Source organism: Vitis vinifera, chromosome 11, assembly GCF_030704535.1.
Source record: "Vitis vinifera cultivar Pinot Noir 40024 chromosome 11, ASM3070453v1".
Lineage (NCBI taxonomy): Eukaryota > Viridiplantae > Streptophyta > Magnoliopsida > Vitales > Vitaceae > Vitis > Vitis vinifera.
In genome coordinates this window covers 9,488,537-9,501,154 of record NC_081815.1, presented here as the reverse complement: position 1 = coordinate 9,501,154, position 12,618 = coordinate 9,488,537, and the positions used below count along the sequence as shown (strand labels likewise).

General features: G+C 39.4%; 1 protein-coding gene across 1 annotated transcript; it reads right to left on the bottom strand.

Annotated features, from left to right (window-relative positions):
- Positions 1–9,073: 9,073 nt before the first annotated feature.
- LOC109123359 (uncharacterized) lies at positions 9,074–12,574 on the bottom strand. The gene is made up of 3 exons (XM_059740559.1): positions 12,245–12,574; positions 9,530–12,178; positions 9,074–9,238 (listed from the first exon to the last, which is right to left on the bottom strand). Exons 1-3 carry the CDS (start codon positions 12,572–12,574, stop codon positions 9,074–9,076), a joined length of 3,144 nt encoding a protein of 1,047 aa, XP_059596542.1.
- Between the last annotated feature and the right edge of the window lie 44 nt (positions 12,575–12,618).

Below are 12,618 nucleotides of genomic sequence, written 5' to 3'. Positions count from 1 at the left end.
AAAGCGTGTCTTTGAAAACCCAAGTCTTGGTTCGGGGATCAGGTTACTTATTGGGAAGGTACCTCTAGGAGGTAGCACCCCTCTAAGCCCTAAAGAGGTCTCTACTGACTAAGTTAAGGGAAGCGTGGCAATTAAATGGTTGATCTCGGATACCTAAGTAGGCTAGGTGATTCCAAAAAAAAACATAACATATCAAACAAAATCGAATCACAATTAAGGAGAGTTAAAAATGCGTACCTGGACGGCTTCCCAAGCGCTATCATAAAACATAAGAGATTAGTTTGGAGATACATCACACAACATTTGTTTTTAATCATAGTGAATCTAGCATACATCTAAGCACCTAAGGATTATCAAACATATGCATATTTCACAATGACATGATTGTTTACAAAATTTAGAAAGTAGGTGATACGTACCTGGATAACATAGATGACTTACAATGCGCTTCCATAAGACATGAGGGGTTAGATAATAAATAATAAAATATAGGAATCCTAGCATGCTCGTTATCTAATTAGCATAGCAGAAATTATCAAAGTATATGAAAACACTAGTTATCACACTCATCTTATATACAATTCCTGAAAAAATAGACATAATTTCAACAAGTGACAAAAGTGGCAACAAAAATAATTTTTTGAAAAGATTTTTTTTTATGTAGGGGTTTCACCAATTCCCCAATTGATATACACGAATTTAGCTCAAAATTATCCCATTTATGTGGGACCACAAGCTTTGATTCGTGTCTGATTTCAAACCAAAATTTTCGTTAAAAACCGAGAAAGATGCAAACCGATAAAAAAAATGGTTGCATATTATTTTAAGAAAGTGAGGTTTTGATTTTAAGAATCCTAAAGGAATCCTTGAAATGAATTTTTAAAGGGAAGGGGATTTTGATTCTGAGAACTCTAAATGAATTTTTGAAATGGTTTGTTTTTAAGGAAATGAGATTTTGAGAATATTGTTATGTTTTAAAGATAAAAAAAGTTAATTTGAAAACAATAAAATGTATGAATCAAAATATCAAGCAAAAGAAAAAAAAAAAAAAAAAAAAGAACAAAATCACAAAGTAGAGTTTTTGACAACCGATAAAATTGAAGTGGTGGGAATGGAGGCCAATCTTCACTATTTTCTGATAGCCTCTAAAAATTGATTTTGACAAAGGATGACCAAAGTGATAAACCAAAACCTTAGATCTTATAAGCACTGAAACTTTAAAAACATTTAATCTTAAGATAAACTTAATCAAGCACTAAATATTATGTGACCTTTAAAACAGTACAAGCGATACGTATTAACTAATATTGACAATTTTGAGTCATAAATCTAATCGGCTAACTAACAATTGAATAAAAGAAAACAAACACATAGAATAAATAAAATTAGTCAAAAACTAAAATGAACTATTTTTAAACACAAAATGACAACATGGGAATACATTAAACTAATAGCCTACAATTCGAAAGCATAGAATTAATGGAAAAATGGAATAAAAAATCTTAACATAAACTAAACAATATGAAACCAACCAAATTAATTAAAACTCTAAAAAATATCAACTAAAACAGGATCAATCAAAACTAAAATAACCATTTATTTATTTATTTATATTTTATTTATTTTTTATTTTATTTTAAAACATGAATATATCAACGCGGAATGAAATAAATTAACCAACTTAAATTCTAAAACTAATAAACTAAAAGGATGAATCATGAATTAAATTTAACAACCTTTAGATATGAAAAGAGTGACATGGAAGCAATTGAACTAATAAACTGAATTTTAATAACATTTAAACTAAAAGATAAATTAAAACTAAACTAAAAAGAAATTATGAATTTCCTAATTGAGAACAAAAATAATGCCAATCAAAATTCTAAATTTTTAACTATCATCACAAATTATCTAAACTCTAAAGAAATCCTAACTTTTCCATTATTAACAAAAATTGCCCAAACCAATACTAAAAAAAAACTAATTTGTCAAACTAAGAAAATGAATTGTAACCACATTAGACAAAGATCATAATTTTCAAGATGGAATAATAAATCAATAATAATTAATTAATTAATTTATAATTGGATAAATATATATATGATCAATTATTTTAATGAACTAAAATTTTACAAGAGTGCTTAAATCTAAGGTAAAATTAAAAAAACTAACAAAAATGATTTTTAAAACTAAATCTCTATCCTATAGAATCAATTTTATTTATAATTAAATAAATTACAAAGCATTAAATTGGTAACAAGTAAATAAATAAACAATCAATAATTAAATGAATCAAAACCATATCAAATGAAGATTAAAGTATATATATTTATTTTTCATATGAAGCTATCTAAAATCATATTTTATGAATTTAATATAATACATTAAAACTAACCTTTAACGTGATGAATAAAGAAAAAATAAATAAACAAATGTGAGATTGTATTGCCATATTAAAGCAAACACGTATCGGAGCTAATAAACAAATCAACCCACTCAACCCAATATAATAATCCGAAAATGGTACATCACGAGACATCAAAGCTCCACCAAATGTAATAACTTAAACAATTAAACCACAAGTAACATTTTTTATTTATTCAAATGAAAACGTACTGGACCCTGTAAAGCATTCAACCTGATATAATAATCTAAACTGAAATGAAACCAAATTTTTATATATATATATATTTTCAAAGCAACCCAATGTAGAAAACAAATCAACTTACCAACGGCTAGGTGCGTGGACTGTTCTTCTCAAAAGTGGCAGCTGTGTAAGTGGATGGTATGATGAGTCAAATCTGGTTGGCTATGCCTGCTCCAAAGCAATCCGAATGGCGTTTGGTTTGCTGTGGTGTTTAGGGACAGGTAGCAATAGGTTGCAGCATGGAGATGGTGCTCAAAAGTGCCACCCGTGGAGGCTCTATTGGTGCGTGGATTGCTTTCCTCTCAAAGTGGCAGTCGTGTGGATGAAGGCTTGATGCGTGGACTGATGACGGATGCAGATCGTGATGGGAGGGGGAAAAGGCATGCGGCGAGATGAGAAGATATTGGTCCGATGATGATTAATACGACATCGCAAGTGTTTCTCGTTATGGTGATAGGCGAATCATCAAGATGAGCGGACTGGTAGTGGTGAAGCTGGTGTTCCCGTGGTGAGACGTCTGGTTGGTTTGAGAGAAAGCACGATGCTGATCTTTCTCAAGGCTGAGACCAGAGATAATCTCTAGTCGTCACCTCTCTTTCCCAGTCAAACATGGAGATGTGAATCACCTCTCTCCCCTCTAGATGGCACCCCTTGTTCCTTCTTTCTTAATGCCAAAATTCCTCCCTTTCCCGGCGCGGCTGCCACTTTCTTCCAGAAAATCACTTTCTTTCTCAATGGTCCCCTCTTCCTTTTCCGTCCTCCTCATCCTCTCTCTTATTCTCTCCTAAAAAAAACTAGCCACCTTCCTTTCTCTATAGAGCGCTCTGTCTCCTCCCAAAATCAGCGCAATACCTTTTAAAAAACCTTTCTGTATCTTCCTCTAAAAATCATCCGCATTCATCCCTGATTTATAGTCCGTTTTCCCGCCCCGAATCTACCTTTCAAAAAAACAGTGTGGTCTTTTCCATGAGCATCCTCTGCACACCTTCCCATTGACTCCACCTACATGGAAAAATAACAATAAAAAAAAATTCCAAAAAAGAAAGCAATAATCCATAAAGTCAGAACCATTCCCATAAATCAAAGTCAATATTCCTTTCATTAAAATTTCAAGAAGTCCTTAAATCCCAAATAAGAAAATATCAATACATAGATAAAATGATATATACCTAAAAATAAATAAATTAATTAATAAATATTAGATATATTTAATAATAATAATAATAAAATTAAACTAATGCAACATATAATAATAGTCGAAGTGTCAAACTCAAACCACCAAAAATAATAAATAAACAAATAACTCATTTCATGCAATTATAAAATAAAATAAATAAACGAAAATACAAATAATAATAATGATGAAATAATATAAATATATCAAAACTCACTTAATCTTAAAAGCAATCAATAAAATAAATAAATAAATAAAAACAAGAAAACAAATCTAAGTGAAACTAAACCTTGAAAAGTGTTTAAGTGGGCCTAAGGCCGTGCCTAATGGGCCAAGTGCGTCTAATGGGCCTAAGGTGCACTAAGTGAACCTACGGTGTCTAAATGGGCTTAGGGTGATGCCTAATGGGCCTAAGGTGCACTAAGTGAACCTAAGGTGTCTAAATGGACCTAGGGCGATGCCTAATGGGCCAAGTGTACCTAAATGATCCTAAAGTGTCTAAACGGGCCTAGGATGGTGCCTAATGGGCTTAAAGGGCCTAAGTGGGCCTAGGGTGGTGCTTAAGTATATCTAAGTCTAAATGGGCTACCAGAAGTTGCAATAGAGTTCGATAAATCCCTCAACCATAGTCCCCAAGGTGGCTTAGAGTAGATAGGCTACACGAGTATTAATGGGCCACCAGGGAATTGCTGTAAACGACATGTGCGAGGAAGACAAAATAGAGGGTCTACAAATATGCCCCTCTTTGGTAGAGATCACGAGTGTAGGGAATGTGAGTAAAAGTACGAATAATGAGCGGAACGAAGTGAACTATACCGAAGAACTAAAAGAAAAGGACCTGAGATTTTGTCCTAGCACATGACGAGAATAAGCTCTAAACACGGGGACGCAATCACAAAAAAGGAATAACTTCAGGTCGTGAGCTCAAAGCTTTACACAGAAAGAATGACTCTGGGTCATAAGTGAAAGAAATGACTCTGGGTCATAAGTGAAAAATCGACTCTGGGTCAAGAGCTCTAGGCTCTAAATGGAACAGAAATGACTCTGGGTCATAAATGAAAGATCGACTCTGGGTCGAGAGCTCTGGGCTCTAAATGGAAAATCGACTCTGGGTCGAGAGCTCTGGGCTCTAAATGGAAAAGAAATGACTCTGGGTCGAGAGCTCTGGGCTCTAAATGGAAAATCGACTCTGGGTCGAGAGCTCTGGGCTCTAAATGGAAAATCGACTCTGGGTCGAGAGCTCTGGGCTCTAAATGGAAAAGAAATGACTCTAGGTCATAAATGAAAAACGACTCTGGGTCGAGAGCTCTGGGCTCTAAATGGAAAATCGACTCTGGGTCGAGAGCTCTGGGCTCTAAATGGAAAAGAAATGACTCTGGGTCATAAATGAAAAACGACTCTGGGTCGAGAGCTCTAGGCTCTAAATGGAAAATCGACTCTGGGTCGAGAGCTCTGGGCTCTAAATGGAAAATCGACTCTGGGTCGAGAGCTCTGGGCTCTAAATGGGAAATCGACTCTGGGTCGAGAGCTCTGGGCTCTAAATGGAAAATCGACTCTAGGTCGAGAGCTCTAGGCTCTAAATGGAAAATTCGACTCTAGGTCGAGAGCTCTGGGCTCTAAATGGGAAATCGACTCCGGGTCGAGAGCTCTGGGCTCTAAATGGAAAAGAAATGACTCTGGGTCATAAATGAAAAACGACTCTGGGTCGAGAGCTCTGGGCTCTAAATGGGAAATCGACTCTGGGTCGAGAGCTCTGGGCTCTAAATGGAAAATCGACTCTGGGTCGAGCGCTCTAGGCTCTAACTGGGAAATCGACTCTGGGTCGAGAGCTCTGGGCTCTAAATGGAAAATCAACTCTGGGCCGAGAGCTCTAGGCTCTAAATGGAAAATCGACTCTGGGTCGAGAGCTCTGGGCTCTAAATGGAAAATAAATGACTCTGGGTCATAAATGAAAAAAAAAAAAAAAAAAAAAAAAAAAAAAAAAAAAAACGACTTTGGGTCGAGAGCTCTGGGCTCTAAATGGAAAAGAAATGACTCTAGGTCATAAACGAAAAAAACGACTCTGGGTCGAGAGCTCTGGGCTCTAAATGGAAAATCGACTTTAGGTTGAGAGCTCTGGGCTCTAAATGGAAAAGAAATGACTCTGGGTCATAAACGAAGAAAATGACTCTAGGTCGAGAGCTCTGGGCTCTAAATGGAAAAGAAATGGAGACTAACTCAAAAGGGGGTAGGAACCAAATGGATCAAAGTCGTGTGATCGAAATGCTAAAGGGTTAGACTTGTAAGCTTAGGAAAGAAAATATGCCCCGGTATCCAAGGTGCTCGCAGTGCTGAAACAACCAATAAATCAATCATTCGCTAAAATCAAGGTTTCTGTAACCGATGCATCGTGACAAACCTCTGAAAATTCTGAACTAAAAGAGCCCTCTATGTCTCACAAGCTAGATAACCCGATCCACAAGATAATCAATGAAGAAAATAATCTATCTCATGAGCATCTAGCTAAAGGATCCATCCATGCTCCTCGGGTGAAACCTGATGTGATCCATCTCTATCTCAACAAATCCATATAGGGGGGTCCTGATACAGTCAATCATCGAACGCTCAGGGCTAGTACTCAATCTGAAACCAAACTGGCTACTGTCCCAAACTTAAGGATACTCAAAGAAAATGGGGAAATATGCCCCAGTATGAGACCTGATGTCAAAGTCATAAGCTAAACAACCGACACCAATCATCCATCCTCATATCACTGCCCAAAGAAATCTCGTCAAGGAGAGGGGAATATGCCCCAGTGTGGATAACCTAATGTCGAAGTCGTCAGGTAAACAACCTAACAATGATCATCCATCCTCGAACCGTATACAATAACAGATAAGAATCTCAGAGGAAGGGGGAATATGCCCCAGTGTGAATATATAATGCACAACCAAAGGATGAATCCAATATCATCAATCAACTATCCTCAGCTCAACAATAATCTGCTAAGAAGTCAGAATAAAGTATCGACCAATGTCTCAAGGGAGACACTCTAAATCCAACCTCAAATGAATAGCCAAAATGATGAGGGATGTGACAATCTCGAGATGGGGAAATATGCCCCAGTGTGGATGTCTGGTGCACGAGAAAATGATGAATCCGATATCCTCAATGAACTGTCTCCAAACCCAAAAATCCATCAAAATCAATATGTCAAGCAAGAGAGAGACCAAATGCTTCCAAAAGTATCTTCCATAAAAGATAACATAGTAACGACCATACTTCAACCAATCTACCAAAAACCTGTCCAAGTGAAGACTGTCAAAGATAACGTCTGATCTCGTGGCCTCAGGGTGGTCTTAAGACACGGGACGTAACGTAGGCCAAGGTGATAGGGTGAAAGAAATGAAGGGAAACTAGGCTCAAATACCCAATGATCAAACCCGTACCCTCGTGTACAAGATGTAATGCATAGAAAAATCTCATGAGTCATGGACTTAGAAGTAACCAAAGGGAATGCCGATAACGAAATGAGAGGAAGGATGAATGGTCAAACCATCAATGAAATATGTGAATGATGTGAAGAAGGTATCAAATCAGTAATGAGTATCAATATGTAGGGAATGAATAAAAGGTGGAACAAAGATCTGGAATGCGGTAATGGGATACAAAAGAAAGCAATGAGAAAGTGGAATGAGTGATGATCAACCCATGTTAGTACAATAAAGGAAAGTCATATCACCAATGATGGAATGGTGGGTAAGGCAATGATCCGGAGACCTTAGTAAAAAGATTACTCATCTCTCATACCTAGTATATATCAAACATGATCCAAAAAGCATAGGATCTCATAGAACTCTCATATGAACCCTCGACACTCCAAATGCATAACAAGAGTGGCTCAAGGACTGAAAAACTCATAAAAACTCATAAAAACTCACAAAAACCCACAATGACAAATATACCCAATAAATGAACCTCAAAAGGTGGCATAAATACCCAATGGAACGAGATACCATACATGAGCATATCATTGCGCTTTTCTTTTCCTTTTTTTTTTTTTGTTTTTGTTTTTTTCTTTTTTTTTTTTCTTTCTTTCTCTTTTTTTTTTTTTTTTTTTTTTTTTTTTTGCGCATGCTCTGATCATCAATAAATCAAACTCCAATGGAAAAAATATAAGGAATGAACAAACTCTCTCTAACCACTGATGAATACATGAACCCCAACCCTTGAGACAACCTCTCAAACTAAGATCTCCGAATCAATGTCAAATGATGGAATGAATAGAGTGATATAACTTGCCCTCTTTGCACTAAGACGTGAAGAATCATCAACCCAAGGAAGAGAATAGATCAGATAAAGCAAATAATGATAGAGACAAGAAAGAGAATGAATATGTGGTGATAATAAAAATAGAACAAATAGGGTGATAAGAGGATGGTAACAAAATGAGAAGATGACCTATAAGTCTAAAGCTCATGAGACTTTCCTAGCAAAGCATGCGTATACATCAAAGGCCCCAACCCGGGTATAGAAATGGTAATCAAAGCTATAAGAAAGAAATAAGGCTATAACATACCACGCGAAGCTCAATGGGCTAGCAACGGTCTAATATATAGAGGTGATAAAGTATGAGGCTAACCGAAATGATGGCCACCCATCCTGCGACCACGGTCTCAAACATAATACTTCTTCAGCTGATCCACATTGGTAGGCTCCGAAAATTGGTTTCCATCTAAGTCTGTCAACCATGCAGCCCCTTCTGGAGTCAACTCTCGGATAACATAAGGCCCACTCCAATTAGGTCTAAACTTTCCTCTAGGGTCTCCAATCAAACCTCTGAGAATCCTCAAAACTAAGTCCCCTTTTTGCAATGGTCTAGGCTTAACCCGTTTCTTGAAGGCACGAGCCATCTTTCTCTGATAGGCCTGAACATGATCTGCCGCTCTCAATCTCCTCTCATCTAAAAGGTTAAGCTGATCAAATCGAGCCTGAGCCCACTCTGTCTCAGAAATCTGCTGCTCAAGGGCTACTCTCAATGAGCCCATTTCTGTCTCGACTGGCAAAACAGCCTCCATACCATACACTAGAGAGTAAGGCGTAGCTCCTGTAGAAGTACGAAAAGATGTACGATATGCCCACAACGCAAAGGGAAGCTTCTCTGACCAGTCTCGAGAAGTCTCAACCATTTTCCTCAAAATCCTCTTAATATTCTTGTTTGCAGCCTCTACTGCCCCGTTGGTCTGTGGCCTATATGCTGAAGATCTATGATGTCAGATAGCATACTTCTGCAACAAAGTATCTACCTCAGCTCGGAAGTGCACCCCTCTGTCGGAAATCAACTCATGAGGAACCCCATAGCGGCAAATGATGTGTGATCTGATAAAACTGGCAACCCTAGCAGATGTCAACCTCGCATATGATGCGGCTTCCACCCACTTGGTGAAATAATCTATGGCAACTAGGATGAACTCATGACCACTGGAAGATTTTGGTGAAACCTTCCCAATAATATCAATACCCCATACTGAAAATGGCCATGGCGAAGTCAAGGCGTGTAACTCTGATGGTGGTGCATGTATGAGATCACCATGAATCTGACACTCTGGGCATTTCTGGACAAACTGACAACAATCTGTCTCCATAGTCAACCAGAAATAGCCCGTCCTCATGATCTTACGGGCTAGCATGTGTCCTCCCATATGCGGACCACAAACTCCTGTATGAACCTCTCTCATCACTCGATCTGCAGAGGCTCGATCTAAACATAATAGAAGCATATCATCAGCTGATCGCCTGTATAAGGTATCTCCACAAATCACAAATCTAGTGGCCAAATTCCTCAGTGCTCTCCGATCCTTGGTAGTGGCTACCTCAGGGTATGTGCCATATCTAAGGAACTGATAAATGTCATGATACCAAGGTAGGTCATCCTGTACCTCTGTCTCTCCAATCAAACAACAATAGGCGGGTGCAGACCTCAACTCAATCAGCAATGGACGTATGACTACATCAATCGGAATGTCTACGGAGGAAGCTAAGGTAGCTAAGGCGTCAGCAAATCGGTTTTGCGCTCTAGGCAGATGAACATATCTCAAGTCATCAAATCTCGTAACCAACAACTCTAAATAAGCATGATATGGCCTAAGCTTCACATCCCTGGTCTTCCAATCCCCCTGAATCTGCCTGAGTACTAGATTGGAGTCACCAAATACCTCCATCTGTCTAATGTCAAGCTCCAGTGCAGTCTCTAAACCAAGGATACAAGCCTCATACTCAACTATGTTATTCGTGGCAGGATGTCGATCAGAGAATGCCAAACGAACGGACCTCGAAATATGATCACCCTGAGGGGATACCAATAGAACACCTATCCCATACCCTGACTGATTGGCTGCACCATCGAAGTACATGCGCCAACCTGATAAGCTAGTCATGGCAATGAACTCCTCATCTGGAAAATCATCATCAACTGGTCTACCCTCAGATATCGGCAATGAAGCCAAATGATCGGCAACAATACTTCCCTTAATAGACTTCTGAGAAACGTACTGAATATCAAACTCTGTCAGGAGTACGAGCCATCTCATCAATCTACCAGTCAATGCAGGTCTATCAAACAGATACCTCAAAGGATCTAACCGAGAAATCAAGCACACCGAATACTCAGTCATGTAGTGCCTCAATCTCCTGGTAGCCCAAACTAACGCTAAACACATGCGCTCAATCATAACATATCTCATCTCATACTCCAGCATCCTCTTACTCAAATAGTAAATTGCTCGCTCTTTCCCGGAGTCATCGAGCTGAGCTAACATGCATCCCAAGGCCATGTCTGAAACTGACAAATATAGAAGAAGTGGACGTCCTGGCATAGGAGGCACTAAAATAGGAGGAGAAAGCAAATACTCCTTGATCTTCTCAAATGCAATCTGGCAGCCGTCATTCCAAACCGTTGGCTGATTCTTCCTCAAAAGACGAAAGATGGGCTCACATACGTCTGTCAATCTGGCTATGAAACGACTAATATACTGTAACCTGCCTAGAAAACCCCTGATCTCTTTCTCAGTCCTCGGCACAGGCATGTCAAGTATGGCTTTGATTTTATCTGGGTCGACCTCTATGCCCCGATCACTGACCATATGCCCCAACAGTTTCCCAGAAGTCACTCCAAAGGTGCACTTCTTGGGATTCAACCTCAATCTAAACTTCCGGATCCTCTCAAAGAATCTCTCTAAAGCATCTAGGTGATCTGCTCTACCTCGGGATTTCACAATCATATCATCCACGTAAACCTCGACATCCCTATGCATCATGTCATGAAACAAAGTGGTAGCGGCTCTCTGATAAGTGGCTCCTGCGTTTTTCAACCCAAATGGCATAACTCTGTAACAGTAGGTACCCCACTCGGTAATGAAGGCCGTCTTCTCCATATCCTCTGGAGCCATCAAAATCTGATTATACCCGGAGAATCCATCCATGAAAGACAACATCGAATGGCCTGCGGTGCCATCAACCAACAAATCAATGTGTGGGAGGGGAAAATCATCCTTAGGGCTAGCTTTATTAAGGTCTCTGAAATCGACACAAACTCTAACCTTGCCATCCTTTTTGGGAACAGGGACGACATTAGCCAACCACTCTGGATACTCAACTACTGATATGAACCCAACACTGAGTTGTTTCTGAATCTCCTCTTTTACCTGTAGACTCCAATGTGGATGCAACCGTCTCAGTTTCTGCTTAACTGGTCTAACATGTGGTAGGGTAGGTAAATGGTGCTGGACTATAGAGGGATCAAGACCTGGCATGTCCTCATAAGACCACGCAAAGACATCCAAGTATGACCTGAGTAAATGGATGAGTCTATCTCTCTCATCTGTAGATAGGGGTGAACCAATCTTCAGCTCTCTAGGCTGATCCTCCGTGCCAAAATCAACAGTCTCAACGTCCCCTGCAGCAGGTGAAACTCTCTCATCTATGGGACCAGAGTCATGATCAAAAGAGTCCCTATCCGAACTGGGATGTGCAATCTCATCATCTATATCAAATATCGGTGTAATGGGTGAGTGAGGTGCAGATGTAGAGATACTATCACAAGAGACAGGCGAATACTCAAAAATGCTCAAATCCATAAATGAAGCAACAGAAACATCGTCAGAGCGGGAGACAAATCCCGATAAAACATCAAAAGAAAGAGGTGGGTCCACAACGTCGGACGCTCCCTCAACTGGGCTAACAATGCCCTCAAACAAACTACTATCATCATCTGGAAGCTCTGGAACAGGAAGAGTCTGAGTCCCCTCAAAAACCTCAATGGTAGACACCCCAAACATATCAAATGCTGAAACAGGCTGAAGCTGAACAATGCCGGCAATCTGGCTCACGGTCATCATGTCCATCTCATCACGGTACTCATCATGGGGAACAACTCCATCAATCACCTCAGTAGGATCAACAATCACCCCATCGCCAGTGATCTCCTCTGGAAAGCATAAAGACAACATGCTAGCTCGATCTGGAGACGTGGGGGTAATCGTCAAAGGGAAAGAAGTGTCAGGACCCCCATCACTCAACTGTAGCTGGTGAAATAGATGCTGAAGATCGGTCTCTCCATCTGTATGAGCCACACTATGAATCTCCTCTAGACGAGGTCGAGTCTCTGATCCTCTGACAAAGTAGTCAGTCAAACTCATCCTATATGGTCGAATAGGATAATCAAATGGTGTGTGGGATAAGCGAGCTCTCACCCTCTCCTTGCGCAACCGCGCCATGTGACGGTAATCGGCCTCAGTAGGGATGAATCCAAGTCCAAATG